At 40.6% G+C, this 21594-nt stretch overlaps 1 protein-coding gene across 8 annotated transcripts in view; it reads right to left on the bottom strand.

Moving 5' to 3' along the window:
* The window catches only part of ENOX1 (ecto-NOX disulfide-thiol exchanger 1), a 568173-nt gene that overhangs the window by 22389 nt on the left and 524190 nt on the right, over nt 1-21594 (bottom strand). For all 8 annotated transcript variants that reach the window (XM_044249790.1, XM_044249789.1, XM_044249788.1 and 5 more), the window contains one exon: nt 1232-1334. In XM_044249790.1, coding sequence (XP_044105725.1) covers nt 1232-1334 — 103 coding nt within the window. The remainder of the gene's footprint in view (nt 1-1231; nt 1335-21594) is intronic.

Below are 21594 nucleotides of genomic sequence, written 5' to 3'. Positions count from 1 at the left end.
GGTTCATTTTGGGTTCCTGGAACTGATAACACATCAGCATGTCTTATGAAACTTGTGCATGGCACGTTATTACAGCTGTATATCATCAGAGAGAGAAAAAAATAATTGGTTTTCCTTGGAGTATCTTTAAGTTGATGTCATATTCAATAACCCTGTAGTTGAAAAATCTATATATGATGGATGAAGTTTGGACTATCTTGAATTTAATTCCTCCTGTGCCAACTTCTACAGGCCCTGGTGTACCTGTCATTTTGAGGTGAGTGCATGCATTATTTAGAAAATGCAGCCAGGTGCTACTTCTGCCAGAATACCAACTAGAGAAGAACAATTTGTCTCACATGCACAACAACCTCATTCTTCACTCTTAACAGTGCCAAGGAGGAGCCAGTTTAAACTTGGAGCCTCACACCACAGTCAGTGCCAAGGCGCAGCTTGAATCAGTGCTGGGCATCACAGAGTGAGGAGGACAGCTTCTTTTTCTCTAGAGTGAGCACTATGGAGAGAGCCCTTAAACATACCAGCTTCCACAGTGGGGGCCCAGGCACATCACCAACATATCCTCATCAAGAATTCTTCCTTGTGAGAGTAAGTAGTACTTCTGGATCTGTGTGCTCATGAGACTCTCAAAAAGGGATCAGTCAGAGCTTTGTCTCTGGTCCAGACAAAAAACAAAACAAAACAAAAAAAAACCCACCAACGACCTAGATGTATTTTGTGGGGCTAATAACAGTAAAATTTTCCCTTCCTTCCCCTTCCTTAGTGGCCAGCTCATTTTATTTATCTTGGTTAAATGGATCCAGACGTGGGCAGGGAAGCATGGATTAGCCTATTGGTGGTAGTCCAGATGTCCCTGTACCATCAGCATTATAGGGCTGACCTCAGGATGCAGCCTTTTTTGATTCTGGGGATCTGGCTTGATTTGCAACTTTTGGATTGGATGCAACCTGGCCTTCCAAATTTTGGAATTTAGGTTTGTTAACATGTGAGATACAAAATAATTGGTCATCTTGTAATCAGTTCTATGTTGTACAGCCAGCTAATATACATGGTTACAGAAGAGCAAAACCCCTTAATTTGTATGTCCCTAATTTGAAGTATAAGTTTAATATTATCTTGACAAAGTTAATCTCACCTCTGACCAGAAGGCAAAGCTTTTTCAATTGTTAATGTGTTGGAGGTGAGTTAGTTTAATATTATTTAAGACAAAGGATGAGGAAAACAATTTCCTTACCGATTAGTAGAGCTTCTTTCTCTGATTTTAAGCCTTGGCTTCTTTTTTCTATATTGTTCTCTCGGTCTTGATTGACCAATGCAACTGTCAACACATTGATTTCCTATGAGGTTAAAAAACAAAAACCATATAGGCATGCATGTAGATTTTGTGCATTTCAATAAAAGCCACCAGGTCTTTTCAACTCAATAAATAAGGTCATCACTTCCATTTATAACTGAACATCAACTTTTATAAATAATTGATCTATGTGCCCCAAAACAGAAAAGTAATACTAAAACTTGGGTTCCTAGTTACTGCTTCCAGCAAATCAAGTGGACTATGCAAAAGTGGCAAATTTGGCATAAATTATCTTGGGTTTTTGTCCAATGTGTTGATTAAACTCCATCAGCAAAGTCTGTTTGATTATAGCTACTTTAACATGTTTTTATTTCAAATATAAAAAACTTCCAGCATGCACAGACTGATTTATATTACTATGCTAGTAACTTGTACGAGTGTGTGGGGAAATAGGGCCTGTTGGGAAGGTGAGATAGGATTGTTATTAGAAGGGTTTACATTGAATAAATATATGTCCTTATACACAACTGGAAAAGGTAGATAAAGCAAAGGTTGAGAAATTCTTTTCTTTGGAAACTAAAAAGGAAGAATTGTACAACAAACCAATAACATGTAGAATACTGAAGTTGAACTATTTTTAGTTTTTCCAATGGTCTTTTTTATTTAGAAACAGAAAAAAAATTAACTCCTATTCTCCCAGACTTTGTATTAGGACTCAAAATGGAGAATGATTTAATAGAAAATCAACTGTAATGACCAGAGACATACATATATGGGTTAGAATCATTAGAGTAGTTGAGTTTTGGAGGAAAGTTTCTCACTGAAAGACAGGTCTCAAAGAAGGACGAGCATATTGAGCAAAGAGTTAAGGATACTCCATTAGATGATGTCACAAGGCTAGAGGTTAAACGTAGGGAGGGATAAAAGAGAACTTAGAAGGTCTGGGCAGAAGGTTTGGCAGGTGTTGCCAGGGCTAGAACTGGTTACAGATATTGATCTAGTTAATACAAATCAGTAAAGTTGGACAGATAGAAGAATACAGAAAATTATTGGGAACATGTTGAGCATGTGAGTAGCACAAACCCCATCTGAACGCATTCAAATAAAAGAAAAAAGAAAAACTTCAGTGTATGTCAGTCCCAAAGTTCCATGAGCTGTGTTTAACCTATGAGCTGGTACTTTATAAATCAGGGGTAATTAGAAATTTCAGGAAAGAAGTCTCTGCTAAGAAATTGCAATTGGCAATATTTGGTGAGCATTTTGGAGGCTCCTCTAAAGGTCAGATTTAACTGCTGAAGACAGAGTAAGAGGGGAAGGTGGGTGTAAGGTAAAGAATTCAGGGAATCACAGTGATGTGGTAATAGATCAGAGGAGGATGCTGGTTGGCTAAGAGGGTACCAGTGAGGACTGAAGCTGATAATAGGAAATGTGCCCAGGAGGATAGGAATCATAAAGGGTTTAAGAAATGGTCCACAGAAAGGCTGGAGCCAGCCAGACATAAAAGACCATTTGAAGGGGTGGGGGTGGGAGATTGGGGTACCAAGTGCTGGGTATTATAGAGGGCACGGCTTGCATGGAGCACTTGGTGTGGTGAAAATATAATGAATAATGTTTTTCTGAAAATAAATAAATTGAAAAAAAAAAAAAAAGACCATTAGAGATGAAAGATGCTCTTATACTTCCAAATAGGGATCTTGAGAACCAGCGTCGGGAGAAAGAGTCCAGAATTTTAAAACCAAACAAACAGTGATTTATGTAGGTGAGCTCAGAAAAGGAGTTTCAGGAAAGGTAAAGGAATTCCCTCTGTGATGAAATACCATATGGATATGTTTTAAGGGCTAGAAGAGTTCTGGAGGAAAGAGATGGAAAGATATTACCTAGGAGGGTGATAGTATTATTTAAGAAATAATGAACTCAAGGGATGAAGGGAAACAGTATCTCTCAAGAAAGGGTGATCTGTTCACAGCCTGGATGATAACTGGAGCCAAATGAAATTACTGAGAAGAGTTTAGCAGACAATAGGCCCACATTAATTGACAAAATTGAGTGGCGTCCTGGAGTCATCACACGGTTGAGGATCGAGGTTTAGTAAGGAAGAGGGACCACAGAAGGCAGGCAGGACATACAGAACCAGCAGGAAATGACAAGGACAGAACAGACCGAGACCATTCAAAGGGTTTATTAGGCACTTGTCTCATATTCAGAGCTGGCAAGTACGTTGAGCAGATCCCAGCAAATTCTATAAGAAGCCAGATACGGCCTACCACTGACTGATTCTCTGATGATGATTTAGGCTTGGGTAAATGAGAATGAAAGAGGAAAGAGATGAGTCCTAGGAAATATCTTTGAGATTGAATTTTGCAGCAAGTGCTCTGCTGCCCACAAATGTGTTCCCTTTCAGTGACTCTGGAGTGGAAACACCCCTGCGAGGCTTCAGCAGCATCCACTAGGACTAAGCCTAACAGAGACCTGAGGCTTGGAAATGCTTCCATCTTCAGGTTCCACTGTGGGCTCTGCCCAGGGTAGATATGTTGCTGCTTTTCTTACCTCTTTCTGGAGAAGAACTATTCTGGGAAGTGGTACAGGACCTAATGAAGTGGACCCGGCAGGCTCCAGGTGGTGCTTGCATGCTGTAATAAGCTGGTGTCAAGAGCTGGCAAAAAGGGAACTGTCATTTCCTTTACAGTGCAAGGCGTGTCCCAGCAAACTGAGAGACCTGGGTCCACAACATCATGGGAAGAGCAAACCAACCAGTGGCCACTCAAAAGCATTACTATTGGCCAAGTGTCCTGGAGGCCAAGCCTGTCACAGGCATGGTACAGAAGCTCAGACTATGAGGTTCTGGTCCAAGATGGCAACACTGACTCTGAACACACCTCCTCCAGAGAACACACCAAGTTACACCTATTTATAGAAGAATTCCTCCTGAAGAAGAACTAAGGGCTGACTGAACAGCCTCTGGGTGACAAAAGACAGAATGGCAAAAGAGATGAGTAAGAGACCAGTAAGGAAGGGAGCCCCCAACCACCACGCTGTGAATGGCACTGGGGAAGGAAAATACTGAAGACCTGGAAGAAATTCTTCACAATTGGGCACAGAAAAAAGCCATGGTTTAAGAGAGTGACTAGTATCTAAAAGAGCCAGCCCTTGAATGCCACCAAATGGTGGAAAAGCTTTGGGAACACACTCTGAGTCAGAGGGATTGGAGAACAACACGGTTTACACCCCAACCTTAAAAGCATAGCCCAGATCAGGGTCCAGTCTCCATAGCTGGCTTGGCCAGCTCAGCAAGCCCCAGGTTCCCTAGGCAAACACCAGCTTCAGATGGTGGGGCACAGAAAAAAAAAAAAAAAAAAGCCATAGTTTAAAAGATCAATTGGCCTATTAGAATGGCAGCTCTAAAACTGCCAAATGGTAGGGGTAGCTGCTGGGGTGCTCTGAAGGTGGGAGCACACACCTTGAAAACACAGAATGATGCATGGTCCCGGTGGCCTACTGGCCTGCTGCCTTGGTGAGCCCTAAACCTCTGACTAACACCAGTACCATCCGGCCCACCAAGGCAGCCAAAGGAATGCCCCTGGTTAGCACTACAGCTCTAGCCCATTCCAAGGTCACAGGCAGAAAGCACTCCAGTGTAGAGTGCTCCAGAACCTTTTGGCTAACATCTGCTTGAGATCCAACTGCCCTGCCAGGTTGCCCCCAGCATGTAGTACACCAGGAACCCCCAGCCCATGCCTGTATCAGTTCCAGTTATCCTATATACAGAGCACCCCCAAAACACTCTTGTCCACACTGGCCTTGGCTCCAGTTGCCTAGCCAGGGAACCCCCTGCACTGAGTACCCAAAGACACCACAGCCTGTACCTAATTCAGCTACAGCTGTCCTGCCAGGATACAGTTCATGTAGACAGCTCAGGGGCCACACCATTCCATGCCCAGTTTAGTTTTCATTGCCCTGCCAGGATGCTCCCTGCAAGAATGCCCCAGAACCTGCTGCCTTATACCCTGCCTCAACGCCATCTACCCCTTCAATGCATCCTCTGTTCCAAGAATCCTGAAACATCCCAGTTTATATTCACTTCAGCTAGCCTACCAATGTGCCCTCTGTGCTAAGAGCCTCAGGTCACCCTGGCTTGCACCCACTTTAGTTTCAGCTATCCTGTCAGGGCACTCTCTATGTAGACAACTCAGAACTCCTAGCAAGCACACTGCCTTAGCTCCAGCGACCCTTCCAAGGCATGCCTTGTACACAATGCCTTAAGACACCATAGGTTGCACTACCCATTTCAGCTTTAGCTATCTTGCCAGGGTGCCCTCAGTGCATAATATCCCAGGACACCCTGGCCTGCATCCACTTCAGCTAGCTATCCAGACAGGATGCCTGCTACGTGGAAAGCACTGGAACCCAGAGCCCATGCCAGTCACAGCTCAAGCCAACCAGCAAAGGTCACCAAGCACACACAGTCTACCCAGTGGATGACCATACAAGATGATTCCTTCAAATTAAGAAGAAGTAACTGCTTCACTAATCCATAGAAATAAACACAGGAAATTAAGGAAAATAGGGAAATGGAGGAATATGCTCCAAAATAAAGAACAGGACAAGACCTCAGAAAAGAACTAAGTGAAAGAGAGATAAGCAATATGCTTGATAAAGATTTTAAAGTAGTGAACATAAAAATGCTCACTGGGCTGGAGAGAAGAGTAGAAGAATTCAGTGAGGCCTTCAATAAAGAGATTGAAAATATAAAAAAGAATCAGAATTGAACACAATAACTAAAAAACACAGTAGAGGGAATCAACAGGTTATTGGATGCAGAAAAATATCAGTGATCTGGAAGATGGTGTAAAGGAAAGCAAACAAACTGAATAGCAAAGGAGGAAAGAATTAAAAAACCCACAGGTTAAGGGAATCTCACAATCAAGCAAACAAACATTTGCATTATAGGGGTCTCTGCAGAAGGGAGAGAAAAAGAGGTAGAAAACTTAGTTGAAGAAATAATAGCTGAAAACTTTCCTAACCTGGGGAAGGAAACAGACATCCAGGTCCAAGAACCATACAACATTTCAGGTAAGATGAACTCGAGGTCCACACCATGATACATAATTAAAATATCAAAGGTAAAGAGAATTTTAAAAGCAAGAGAGAAGCAAAAAGTTATCTACAAAGGAAAACCTGTAAGATTATCGGCTGATTTTCTTTCAGCAGACATTTTACAGGCCAGAATGGAGTGACATGATCTATTCAAAGCGCTGAAAGGAAAAAGGCTACAACATAAAATACTCTATCTGGCAAGGTTAGGATTCAGATTTGAAGGAGAGAGAGTTTCCCAGACAAACAAAAGATAGAGGAGTTTATTACCACTAAGTAAGCCTCACTGGAAATGTTAAAGGGACTTCTTTAAGTGGAAAAGAAATGATCAGATAAGATGTAATAAAATATGAATAAAAAGATATAAAATACAACAGGATATAAATACAATATGGAGAAGGAAGTAAAAAGGGAAGAGAAGGGATCAAAAAAAGTTTTTTAAAGAATGTGTCTGAACTTAAATGATCATCAGATTAAAATAGACTTATTTACTTAGAATGTTTATTTCAACTTCTTGGTAACCACAAATCCAAAACCTGTAATAGATACACACACACACAAAAGAAGCGAAGCATAACACTATAAACTCATCAATCACAAAGAAGAACAAGAGGAGAAACAGAGAAGAGCTAGAAAACAACCGGAAAACAAATAACAAAGTAGCAATAAGTAAACATCTGTCAATTACTTTAAATGTAAATGACGTAAATGCTCCAATAAAAAGGCACTGTGTTGCACAATGGGTAAAAAATCAAGACCATCTATACGCTGCCTACAAAAGACTCACCTCAGACCTAAAGACATATAGAGTTAAAGTGAAGGGGATGGAAAAACATTTACCATGCAAATCAAAGCAAAAAAAAAAAAAAAAACAAAAAAAAAAAAACATAAAAACACCAAAAAAATGAGGCAGCAATACTTAGACAATAGCCTTTAAAACAAAGACTTTAACAAGAGACAAGGGCATTCCATAATGATAAAGGGATCCATGCAACAAGAAGATATAACAATTGTAAATATCTACACACCTAACACAGGAGCACTTAAATATATTAAGCAAATGTTAGTGAACATAAAGAGAAACTGATGGTAATACAATAGTAGTGGGGGACTTTAACATTCTACTCACATCAATGGATAGATTATGTAGGCAGAAAAATCAATAAAGACCAGTGTCTCTGAACAGCACATAAGACCAGATGGACATAACAGTTATATACAAAATATTCACCCCTGAACAAGAGAATACATATTTTTTCTTTAAAAAAAAAAAATTTGAGAGAGCACACATGCACGCTTATGAATGGGGGGAGGGGCAAAGGGAGAGACTCCCCAATAAGCAGGGAGTCTGATGCAGGGCTCAATCCCTGGACTCTGGGATCATGACCTGAGCCAAAGACAGATGCTTAACCCACTGAGGTACCCAGGAGCCCCATATGCATTCAAGTGCACATGCAACCATTCTCCAAAATAGATCGTATGTTAGGTCATTAAGTCTCAACAAATTTAAGATTAAAATCATACTATGTATCTTTTCTGACCACATTGGTATGAAATTGGGAATAAATCACAAGAAAAACACTGGGAAAAAACAAACATATGGAAGCTAAACAACATGATACTAAACAATACATGGGTCTGCAAAGCAATCAAAGAAGAAATAAAAAATTACATGAAGACAAATGAAAATGAATACACAATAGTCCAAAATCTTTGGAATGCAATGAAAACAGTTCTAAAAGGGAAACATCGTATACAGGCTGGCCTCAAGAAACTGGAAAAAGCTCAAATAAACAATTTAACCTTACATCTCAAGAAATTAGAAAAAAGGAAGAACAAAGCCCAAGATGAGGTGAAGATCAGGGCATAAATAAATAACATAGAGACTAGAATGAATGAATGAATGAAACCAAGAGCTGGCTTTTTAAAAAAGATAAACAAAACTGATAAACCCTTAGTCAGACTCATCAAGAAAAAAAAGAGTAGGACCCAAATAAATGAAATATGAAGAGACAGACCTGACACCACAGATATAAAAAGGTGATTAAGAGAATACTATGGAAAATTATATGCCAATAAATTGGACAACCTAGAAAAAAATGGATAATTTCTAGAAACAAAATAATAGTCTTTCAAGAACAAATCAATAAGAAATAGAAAATGTGAACAGACTGATGACTAGTAACAAAAATTGAATTGGGAGTCAAGAAACTACCAAAACAAGAGGTCTAGGAGCAGATGGATTCACAGATGAATTCTGCCAAATATTTAAATAAGAGTTAATACATATTCTCCTCAAACTATTCCACAAAAATAGAAAGGAAAGCTTCCAAATGTATTCTATGAGGTCAGCATTGCCCTGGTATCCAAACCAGACAGACACCACAAGAAAAGAAGGCCAGTATCCTTCGTGGACATAGATACAAAATCCTCAACAAAGTATTAGCAAAACATATTCAACAATACATTAAAGAAGCATTGGTGACAATCAAGTGGGGTTTACTTTGGGGATGCAAGAATGTTTCAATATTCACAAATCAATCAACCACATCAACAAAACAAAAAATAAAATTATAGGATCATTTAGTAGAAGGAAAAAAACATTTGACAAAATTCAGCACCCATTCATGATAAAAATTCTCAACAAAGTGGGTTTAGAAGGAACATACCTCAACATAACAAAGGGCGTATATGAAAAACCCATCTGTGGGGCATCTGGGTAGCTCAGTTGGTTAAGTGTCTGACTCATGAGATACAGCCCCAAGTCAGGCTCTTTGCTCAGTGGGGTGGCTGCTTGAGATTCTCCTCCTCTATCCCTTCTCCTTGCTTCTCTCTCAAATTAAATAAAGCTTAACAACAACAAAGAAAAAGAAAAAAAAAAGCCTATAGCTAACATTATACTAAATGTATAATTTAGTATACATTTATACTAAATTTATACTAAAAACAAGAGTTTTTTCCCTGTAAGATCAGGAGCAAGAAAAGGATGTCCACTTTCACCACTTTTATTCATCACAGTCCTAGGCATAGCAGTCAGTGAAGAAAAAGAAATGGGCATCATATTTGTGAATAAGAAGTTAAACTGTCACTATTTACAGATGACATACTACTATACATAGAAAATCCTAAAGACTCCACCAAACACTACCAGAAGTAATAAATTCAGTAAAGTGAGAGGATACAAAAGTAATAACCAGGAATCAACAGCATTTCTATACATTAGTAATGAAGTTGCAAAAGGGGAAATTAAGAAAACTCCATTTATAATTGTGCCAAAAAGAATAAAATACCTAGGAATAAACTCAATCAAGGAGGTGAAATACCTATACTCTGAAAACTATAGAACATTGATGGAAGAAACTAACGATAAAAACAAATGGAAATATATTCCATGTTCATGATTTAGGAAAATATTTTTTAAACGTTCATAAAACCCAGCATACTCTGCATATTCAGTGCAACCTCCATCAGAATATCAATAGCATTTTTCACAAAACTAGAACAAATACTCATTAATGTGTGTGGAACCACAGAAGATCTTGGATAGCCAAAAAAGTCTTAAAAAAGAAAAAGCTAGAGATTTTATAATTCCACATTTCAGGATATACAACAAACCTGTAGTTTTCAAAATTGTAGAGAGCTCCCAAATAAACCTAAACTTATATGGTAAATTAATCTCTGACAGTGGAGGCATGAATACACAGTGAAGAAAATAGTCTCTTCAATAAATGATTTGGGAAAACTGGACTACTTTCTAATACCATACACAAAAATAAACTCACAATGAATTAAAGACCTAAATGTGAGATCTGAAACCTAAAATGTAAAAATCCTAGAAGAAAAGACTGGCAGTAATTTCTCAGTGTTAACAACATTTTTATCCTACAGCAAGTGAAACAAAAGCAAAAATAAAATATTGGGATTGGCAGACAGACTCTCCACAGCTAAATGTGGAGAGGTTACCACATTGAAGAGGCTAGGAAAGATAGAGACATGGTGGGGAGCAAAATGGACCCATGATACTGTATGCAGGAGGATGGAGGGACATTGTGCGTGTGGATAGAGGAGAGAAAAGGATGATTAAACTAGGCATCCAGGCACAGGGAACTTGCACAGGAAAGATCAATCCCTGTTACATGGCTTTGGAAACCAGAGGGGCAAGAAATTTCATGAGTTGTTACAATCAGAAGGACTTAACACCTGGAACTTTAAAAGTCTACAGGCTCCTCTCTGGGAGAGCCAGGAAAGTGAGAGGAAACGGAGTCCATGCCCTAGAAGAGGCAACACAAAAACAGCCCTGCAGACACAGAGCGCAGAAGCCGCAGTCTGGAAGATGCCTGCGGTATACGAGAGCGAGACTGTTGGCTAGTCTCAGAGCATGTGCTGGAGGGGCAGGATCACTGGGAGACTCCTCCAGCAATACAAGAGCTGGAAAGTACTACTGCCTTCCCCCTGCTGCCTTCCCCCTGCTTCCCAGTACACAGACACCTGTGGAAACCAGTAGTGTGCCAAACTCTCCACCTAGCTTGCCAGCAGGGCATCCCACCCCTTGTTCTCCTGTGGACATGCCCCTTCTAGCCGGGCCTCTGCTCCAGGTCTCCTTCCACAAGCAGACTCGAGCATACCTAGTTAATATGGCTTTCCCTGCCCCTGCTGTTTCTGCTAATCAGGTCTCAGCCCTGAAGCAGGGGTTTTATAGAGCAGGTCCAGGTCCCTTCCCACAGTACACGCATGCACTTGCCCACACCCCATGCTCCACCCCTGAATTATCCTGCAGACATGCCCCTTACAATATGCCCTCCGTCAGAGCCCATTCAAAACATGCCACAAGCCTGGCAGTGTACAAGCACTCCCGATGGGCCTGCACCACACCAAAGGGACTCCTGCCCAGGGGACAGAGGAAGGTAACTACACACAGCAGTCCAGCTACAGGTAGCAGTGGGCTGGGGGCAGATATCTGGTATGAGATTTATTATGAGATCCAGGTATGAGCCCCGCCCACCAGTGAAAGCTTGTAAGGAAAAGCATCCTGCAGTTTGGTGCTACTGCCTCTCTAGCAAATGCCTTGTCTGACAACTCAAGTTCAGGACAGGTCCAGACTGGCCCACTAACAACAGAGGGACCAAACCCTGTTCACAACAGTCAAAGACAACCATTGAAGGTGACTGGACTGAGGCATAATGCGGCTCAGGCACAACAGCAAAGCACACACAACACACATAGGAGACACCCCTGAAGTTCCACGTTCTGGTAAAGAGGGGCCACTGCATTTCAAGGCACTACAAGACATCTTCATAAGGCCACTACTTTCAAGAGGAGTAGATGTAGCTGACATTTCTAACACACAAAACAGACACAGAGAGACAAAATGAGGCAGAGGAATATGCCCTAAATGAAAGAACAAAACCACAGCAAGAGAGCTCAACGAAACAGAGATAAGTAACGTGCCCCATAAAGAATTTAAAGTAAAGGTCATAAATATATTCATTGGACTGAAGAAAAGAGTGGAGGACTTCAGTGAGACCCTTAAGAAAGAGACAAAACATAAAGAACCAATCAGAGATGAATAACTCTATAACTGAAATTAAAAATACACTAGATGGGCAGTGCCTGGGTGGCTCAGTTAAGCATCTGAATCTTTTTTTTTTTTTAAAGATTTTATTTATTTATTTGACAGAAATCACAAGTAGTCAGAGAGGCAGGCAGAGAGAGAGAGGAAAGCAGGCTCCCCACTGAGCAGAGAGCCCGATGCGGGAGTCGAGCCCAGGACCCTGAGATCATGACCCGAGCCGAAGGCAGCGGCTTAACCCACTGAGCCACCCAGGCGCCCAAGCATCTGAATCTTGATTTCAGCTCAGGTCATGATCTTAGGGTTGTGAGACCGAGCCCCATGTTGGAGTCCATGCTGGGTGTGGAGCCTGCTTAAGATTTGCACTCCTCCTCCCTCTGCCCCTCCCCACTACTCTCCCTCTCCCCCACTTTTTTTTTTTTTTAAGATTTTATTTATTGACAGAGATCACAAGTAGGCAGAGAGGCAGGCAGGGAGTGAGGAAGGGAAGCAGGCTCCCTGCTGAGCAGAGAGCCCGATGTGGGGCTTGATCCCAGAAACCTGGGATCACGACCTGAGCCGAAGGTAGAGGCTTTAACCCACTGAGCCACCCAGGTGCTCCCCTCTCCCCATCTTAAGGAAAAAAAACAGGGCGCCTGGGTGGCTCAGTGGGTTAAGCCGCTGCCTTCGGCTCAGGTCATGAGCCCAGGGTCCTGGGATCGAGTCCCGCATCGGGCTCTCTGCTCAGCAGGGAGCCTGCTTCCTTCTCTCTCTCTCTCTCTCTCTCTCTGCCTCTCTGCCTACTTGTGATCTCTGTCTGTCAAATAAATAAATAAAATCTTTAAAAAAAAAAACAAACAAAATATTAAATAGTACACAAGAAGCAGAAGAATGGATCAGCAACCTGAAGGACAGCGTAATAAAAAGCAATCAAGTTGAACAGGAGAGAGAGAAAAAAAGCAAATGAAAACGGACTTACAGAACCCAGCAACACCATCAAGCATAATAACATTTGCAGTATATGGATCCCAGAAGACGAAAAGAAAGAAAAGTGGGCAGAAAAGCTATATGAAGAAATAATAGCTGAAAACTTCTCAAATCTCAGGAAGGAAACAAATCCAGATTCGGAAGGCAAAGAGAAAAAAGTCTAGAAGCAGACAGCTCCACAGATGAATTCTACCAAATATTTAAAGAGTTAATACCTATTCTTATCAAACTATTTCCAAAAAGCAGAGGAGGATGGAGAGCTTTCAAATTCATTCTAGGAGGGCAGAATTACCCTGATACTAAAGCCAAAAAAAGACACTACAAAAAAAAGAGAACTACAGGCCATTATTCCTGATGAACATAGATGCAAAAATCCTCAACAAAAGGTTAGCAAAGCAAATCCACTAATACATTAAAAAAAAAAATCCTTCACCCTGGCAGGGGGAAAAGCATTCACCGTGATCTAGTGGATTTATTCCTGGGATACAAGGTGCTTCAATATTCTCAAATCAACCAATATGATAATCAAAGAAAGGATAAAAATATTACCATCTTCAATAGATGCAAAAAAGCACTTGACAAAGTCCAACATCCATTCATGATAAAAGCCTTCAACACAGTAAGTTCAGAGGGAACATACCCCACTGTAATAAAGGCCATATATGAAAAACCCATAGCTAACACCATACTCAATGGTAAAAAACTGAGAGCTTTTCCCATAAGATCAGGAACAAGAAAAGAGTATCTGCTCTCACTACTTTTATTAAGCATAGTACTGGGAAGTCCTAGCCACAGTGATCACGTGAGAAAGAGAAATAAAAGACATCCAAATGGGTAAGGACTTGCAGATAACATAGTACTTTATATAAGATATCCTAAAAACTAAAAACAAACCTACCAGCAAAGTGATAAATGAAATAAGTAAAACTGTAAGATACAAAATCAGTATATATACCTTGCATTTCTATACACAAATAATGAAACAGCAGAAAGAGAAATTGAGAAAACAGTCCCATTTACAGTTGTGCCAAAAATAATAAAATACCTAGGAATAAATTTAATCAAGGAGGTGAAAGACCTGTAATCTGAAAAGTATGAAAGTAATTGAGATGATGTAGATGGAAAGACATCCCATGGGTTGGAATAAAATATTAAAATGTCCATACTATACAAAGCAATCAACAGTCTTAATTCGATCTCTATAAAGTAGCAATAGTATTTTTCACTAGAGCAAAGAATCTTAAAATTTGTATGGGACCACAAAATGATCCTGAATAGTGATAGCAACTTGAGGTATCACAATCCCAGATTTTAACAGTACTGCAAAGCTGTAGTAATCAAAGCAGTGTGGTACCAGCACAAAAATAGACACATAGATCAATGAAACAGAATAGAGATCCCAGAAATAAACTCACAGTTATATGGTCAGTTAATCTTTGACAAAGCAAGAAACAATATCCAATGGGAAAAAGACAGTCTCTTCAACAAATGGTGTTGGGAAAACATTAGAGCTACATGCAAAAGAATGGAACCAGACAACTTTCTTATACCATGCACAAAAATAAGCTCAAAATGGATTAAATACCTGAGATCTGATGCCCTAAAAATCCTAGAAGAGAGAACAGATACTAATTGCTCTGGCACCAGCTGTAACATTTTTCTAGATAGGTCTCCCGAGGCAAGGGAAACAAAAAGAAAAATAAACTAAAAGTAAACTATTGGTATTTTATCAAAATAAAAAGCTTCTGCATAGTGAAGGAAACAACAAAACTAAAAGGCAACGTATTGAATGGGAGGAGATATTTGCCAATGACATATCTGATAAAAGGTCAGTATCCAAAATATATAAAGAACTGTTAGAGTTAACACCAAAAAACCCAAATAATCCAATTAAAAATGGGCAGATGCAATAAACAGATATTACTCCAAGGAAAACTTTAAGAGGGCCAGTAAACACATGTAAAGTCGCTCAACATCACTAATCATGATGGAAATGCAAATCAAAAGTACATTGAGATATTACCTCACACCTGTAGAATGGCTAAAATCAAAAACATAAGAAGCAACAAGTGTTGGTGAGGATGTGAAGAAAAAGGAGCCCTCTTCACTGTTGGTCTGAATGCAAATTGGTGTGGGCACTGTTGAAAACAGTATGGAGGGTTCTCAAAAGTAAAAAGGAACTACCCTATGATCCAATAATCGTGCTACTGGGTATTTACCCCCAAAACAGAAGAACACTAATTCAAAGGGATACAGGAAACCCCCTGTTTATTGCAGTATTATTTATATTAGTCAAGATATAGAAGCTGCCCAGGTGTCCATCACGAGATGAATGGATAAAAACTGGTACATACACCCACACACATATATAATAGAATATTATTCAGCCATAAAAAATGAAATTTTGCCATTTGCAGCAACATGGTTGAAGCTAGAGAGTATACTACTAAGAAAAATGAGTCAGACAAAGACAAACACCATATAATTTCATTCATATGTGGAATTCAAGAAGCAAAACAAATGAGCAAAGGGAAGAGACACAGACGAACTCAGAAACAGACTCTTAACATAGAGAACAAAGTGATGGTAACAGAGGAGAGTGATGGTGGGATGGGAAATAGGTGACGGGGATTAAGGAGCAATGAGCACTGGGTGATGTATGGAAGTGCTGAATCACTATACTGCACACCTGAAACTGATCTAACACTGGAATTAACAATTTTAAAAAGTGAGATAAAATACTAATTAATTAAAACAAAAACCGAAGTAGTATATATGCAACACCGATTCCCTCTTTCCGTGTTTTCACTTAGTGCCTACAAATTGAAATTATGCAATATTTTTCACAAGAGATCCATCCTTACGACTGGTTAAGGGGAGGGGAATACAGAGAGAACGTGGAACTAACTCATTTCCCAAGCCAGACTTTTGTGGCATTTCATTTCAGTTAAGACTGTTTTTCTTTTCAGCCATTGGATAAGTATCTATACATATATAATATATACATATATTACATGCCTACTGTATGCCAAGTAATGCTAACTTGGAGTCCAGAATGGCAAAAGGTATGTGCTTACCCTGGGGTCAACAGGCTGTTCTTTTCTGAAAGGTCTGTAAGAAAACTCAGAGGAAATGTCAGTAGCTGAAGCTGGAGAAGTAGGTAGATCATGAGGAGGAGTTTGGGTTTTATCTGGAAAGCTCAAGTACTGAAAAGTGTTCAGTGCAGGAGTTCTGTGAGTGACTCCGCACGTTAGGAGCACATGAAACTGGAGGCAGGGATGCCAGGTTGGAGTCTCCTGCAAATAGTCTATTATTTTTCATGATAAGGGCTCCAAACCAGGTCGGTGGTGTGCAGAGTGCAAAGCATAGGAGACATTTAGGAGGCGGAACTGAGAAAACATCTGGTGAGCTGGGGGATGAGGTCAGTGCTGGGGATGAGTAAGTGCCCTGGCGAATAGGAAAACAGAGAAAGAGGCAAGTGTGAGAGACGATGCATCCAGTTCTGGAAATGCTGAATTTTAGTTTTCTGTGACATCTTGTCAAGATATTTTGGAGAAAATGGAATGTAGAGGTTTTTGAACTTAGAAGCAAGGCCTGACAGCTCTTTTTATGGGCCATTTCTCAGGTTTGTGTTTACAGCCAGCAACCCTGATGTCTCCGTCTGGGACAAAGAAAGACTTGCTTACTATTTTCTGTAAAAGAAGTGGATTCCCCAAGCTCAGTGTTCCTCTCGTGTCACATAACCCATTGCATGTGTTTCCATCTGGGCACCTCTGGGAATGATGAGCTTGGAAGACCCACGAGGATAAATCTGGTGAAGCTGGGATGGCTGTTTGGCCGCACACGGTAAAACCTCAAGTGGACACTGGCCAACACTTTCTCTGAGAACAACCTATTATACTAGTGACAAATTGACCATAATATTAAGCACTAAGAGAGCACATTTCAAGAATATGATTTCAAGTATATCAGAGGATATAACCAGTGTATGCTTCATCTCTTAATTATGGACAAAACATGAAGTTTATGTCTTAGCTTATAAATTTCATATTCCCTACCCAGGATGTTCCAACTTCTCTATTGAGTAATCTGGGACACTTTCTCACTGAGACACTGGTCATAAGTAATAAAGTAACAAAGGCTTTGCCCCTTTCTTTAAAACATCACTGCCCTTATTAATCCTTCTCATCCCAAATCTCTGGAAAGTGGAAGAAACTTTATCAGAATGGGAAAGTTTTATCATTAGAAACATAAAATTCAGGGCACCTGGGTGGCTCAGGTGGTTAAGCAACTGCCTTCAGCTCAGGTCATGATCCCAGAGTTCTGGGATCAAGTCCCATATCGGGCTCCCAGCTCCATGGGGAGTCTGCCTGTCCCTCTGACCTTCTCCCCTCTCATGCTCTCTCTCTCTCAAAGAAATAAAATCTTAAAAATGAAAGAAACATAGAATTATGAAGACTCTTTATCTTTTATCATGTTAAAATCCTTTACCCTGATGATGTAATAAGCCCTGAAGAATTGTGTGTCTTCCAGATGTTCTGGAGAAGGTGCTTTAGTTGCCTGGATATTGCAAACTGGCTGTGGATAAGAGGAGATGGGATTGCGAGGACGTTATTAAGGACAAACTGTTAATGGTGTATCAAGTGTACAGAAGGAAGGAACATTAGGATGAGGATCAAAACTATCTTCACAGTGAAAGGGGAACCCTCCTACACTGTTGGTGGGAATGCAAGCTGGTGCAACCACTCTGGAAAACAGCATGGAGGTTCCTCAAAATGTTGAAAATAGAACTGCCCTATGACCCAGCAATTGCACTACTGGGAATTTACCCTAAAGATACAAACGTAGTGATCCAAAGGGGCACGTGCACCCGAATGTTTATAGCAGCAATGTCCACAATAGCCAAACTATGGAAAGAACCTAGATGTCCATCAACAGATGAATGGATAAAGAAGATGTGGTATATATACACAATGGAATACTATGCAGCCATCAAAAGAAACGAAATCTTGCCATTTGCGACAACATGGATGGAACTAGAGCGTATCATGCTTAGCGAAATAAGTCAAGCGGAGAAAGACAAATATCATATGATCTCCCTGATATGAGGAAGTGGTGATGCAACTTGGGGGCTTAAGTGGGTAGGAGAAGAATCCATGAAACAAGACGGGATAGGGAGGGAGACAAACCATAAGTGACTCTTAATCTCACGAAACAAACTGTGGGTTGCTGGGGGGAGGGGGGTTGGGAGAAGGGGGGTAGGGTTATGGACATTGGGGAGGGTATGTGCTTTTGGGTAAATTGGAAGGGGAGATGAACCATGAGAGACTATGGACTCTGAAAAACAATCTGAGGGGTTTGAAGTGGCGGGGGGGTGGGAGATTGGGGTACCAGGTGGTGGGTATTATAGAGGGCACAGCTTGCATGGAGCACTGGGTGTGTTGAAAAAATAATGAATACTGTTTTTCTGAAAATAAATAAATTGGAAAAAAAAAAAAAAGAAACATATGTACCCCAATGTTCATAGCAGCAATGGTCACAATCACCAAAGTGTGGAAAGAGCCAAGATGCCCTTCAGCAGATGAATGGATAAAGAAGATATGGCCCATATGTACAATGGAATATTACACCTCCATCAGAAAGGATGAATTCCTAACTTTTGTATCAACATGGATGGGACTGGAGGAGATTATGCTGAGTGAAATAAGTCAAGCAGAGAAAGTCAGTTATCATATGGTTTCACTTACTGTGCATCAGAAGGAAGAACATGGAGGACATTAGGAGAAGCAAAGGAAAAGTGAATTGGGGGAAATCAGAGGGGGAGATGAACCATGAGAGACTGTGGACTCTGAGAAACAAACTGAGGGTCTTGGAAGGGAAAGCGGTGGGGGGATGGGTGAGCCAGGTAGTGGGTCAAGGAGGGCGCCTGGGTGGCTCAGTGGTTTAAAGCCTCTGCCTTCGGCTCAGGTCATGATCCCAGGGTCATGGGATCGAACCCCTCATCAGGCTCTCTGCTCGGCAGGGAGCCTGCTTCTTCCTCTCTCTCTCTCTCTGCCTGCCTCTCTGCCTACTTGTGATCTCTGTCTGTCAAATAAATAAATAAAATCTTTAAAAAAAAAAAAAACCTATCTTCACAGTGAGATCGATAGGATTATAAAATAATAATCTAAAGGAAGTGGTGGGAACACCGTTCACTTGATATAGTAAAAGGCACTCCAGGCTAGAAAATGCTTGATAGGTAACAATTCTGCACTTGGCAAGAGGATGAACAGGATTATCTAACAAATCTTTTCTCAGTCCACTTTTTAACTCTAATTTCTGTGAACCTGGAATCATTAAAGAGCTGGAAGAAGAGGTTTTCAATAACTGGAAACTAGATATCACAGACTTTTTCAAAGACTTCTTAAGAGTCAGCTACCTGAAGGCAGAAATTTCCCCTCTAAGAGTCCTTATCAGTTACTTTGAGCAATGACCAAATGATCCATTTCCATAGAAAAGCTCTTTATCAGAAATTTACTGACCTAGAATTGTCTTTGTTATTTTATTTTTGTTTCTTTCCACCCACCAAGCCCCTAAGAACCAAGAACATGGCTTCCCCAGCTTCATCGACTCCTGTTATTCCTTTTGCTTCATTATTCCCGTGACTTCCTTAACTTTAGTGCTATTGCCTGTCAACTACAAAGCTGCATGAATATGTAGTATATGCCCCGAGTCTACTGCTTTCGCATCTCAAAGCTCAGCTTTCTCATCAGTCACCCCATTAACTGTCCTTTAAAAGATTTTTAGAGACTGTGCTTTCTCAGTCTTTTACCATGTGTGATATTTGACATCATTGACATCAGCCCCTCCTAAATCATCTGTCTCATTTGCTCCTGTTACATAAAAGGTCCTGGGCTTTTTCCTCCCAAATTTTGTTTAGTTTTCACTGGCTTTTTAATTCCCTCTGCTGGCCCAGGACACATGGAGAAGGTTACTTTGTTCTTCCTCTTATACTCCAACTTTGGTACTTGCCAGAATTCACTCACCACTCTTCTCTATTGCCTTTTACCAGAGATGTTTCATTCTCACGGGTTCAACTATCATCATGCTTAGCTCTCTGCCTTCTGTTCCTTATCATCAGCTGACCACTGGGCTTGTCTACTTGAACTTAACCTCTGCCCAGTTTGAGTTCAGGGTGAGAAATGACCACGAGGTGGCACAAGACATACCCCATACTTGAGTGTTGGCCTTGACTCTTCAACTAACAACTGCTTGACCTTGGGCAAGTTACTCAACCTTCTGAAGCCTTAGTTCACTTGTCTACAAAGGAGGGTGCTAGGTGGAGCCAGTCATCTCTGGATAATGTTCCGTGAGGCCCTGTCAGCTCTACACAGGTGATGTGGAAAGTTCAAAGAGCAGGTCTTTAGAATTCCCACTCATTTAATGCTTTTCTTCTGTTTTAGATACAGGACTTCCATGTAAAGCTTCATCTAAGGAAACTTCCTCATTAAAAAAAAAAATAAATGTTTGAACCCAGGTCCTGCCTAATGTGGTTCTTTAAAAATTCTCTAAAATTTAATTAATCTCACCTGTCAGGCTACAGCCTCTTCTGACTTTCTCATTTCTATTAGTAGTACCATCCTTCTACTTATAAGGGCTTGAAATATCCATCTTATTTTGATTTATTCTTTTCTACTCCCTAAGGGCATCTAAGGCCTCTCTAGATCTGAGTCCTATCAAGTCTCTGTGAAATGTCTCCTATGGCCCTTGGGAGCCATGCTTCCATTCCCACCCCTGGCACTCCCCATTTCCACCACTGGCACTGTGATACAGTTCTGTTAGTTTCTTGCTTTGACCACTGGGAGAACCTCCTACTAAGTCTCCTCCTCTGGGCTTTTCCTCTTCCAATCCACCTTACATGAGATTATCAGACCAGTTTTCTAAAATGCCACTTTCATTTTGTTAATCTTCAATTTAAACCTTGGATACTTTCTGGTAACCTGTGGGAAAAAGCCAGATCAAGCCTGGCATTTCAGGCTCAATCCTATCAAAACAGCTTATTTCCTGTATCCATTACGTCCAGATATGTTCTTAGACAGCCTCGTCCCTTTTCTTTACCACTTCCAGCTCACATTGTCCACACATTATATCCAAGTCCCGTATCACTCAGAGGCCTTTCTTGCAGGCTGTTTTCAAGTTTTCCCTATCGTCACACATCTCCTATGTCACTTATGAGGCACTTGATCATTTACACAGTTGGGTAGAACTGATTCATCTGCATTTGTTTCTTCAGTAACACCACCAACTCCTTTAGGGAAGTCACTGTTCCCTAGCCAGTGAAGTAGTGTGGCCGAGGGGACCTGTGTTCTCATTCTGTCACCATTATTTATGTTACTTTAGGCTCAGCTCAGCTTCCTCTTATGTAAAACATGGATAAGAAGTCAAGGTTGTTATGAAGGCCAAATGTTCTATGTGAGATCATGCTTTTGAAAACTGCCAACTTTGAGGAAGATACATTTTTATCATCATGATTGACTTGTATTATTCTCAGGTTGACTGGATACCAGTCAGGTACACACTGAATACCTGGGGTACTGAATCCCTGCAAGAACTCTGTACAAGATCTTGACTGTAATTCTATGAAAACATGCATGCAGAAGTGATAACTGTGACAGTGTTCAAATTGTGCATATTTTCT

The sequence above is a fragment of the Neovison vison genome, chromosome 5, assembly GCF_020171115.1.
Source record: "Neovison vison isolate M4711 chromosome 5, ASM_NN_V1, whole genome shotgun sequence".
In the NCBI taxonomy this organism is placed as follows: Eukaryota; Metazoa; Chordata; class Mammalia; order Carnivora; family Mustelidae; genus Neogale; species Neogale vison.
The sequence above is the reverse complement of the archived record's forward strand: the minus strand, read 5'-3'. Positions and strand labels throughout refer to the sequence as shown.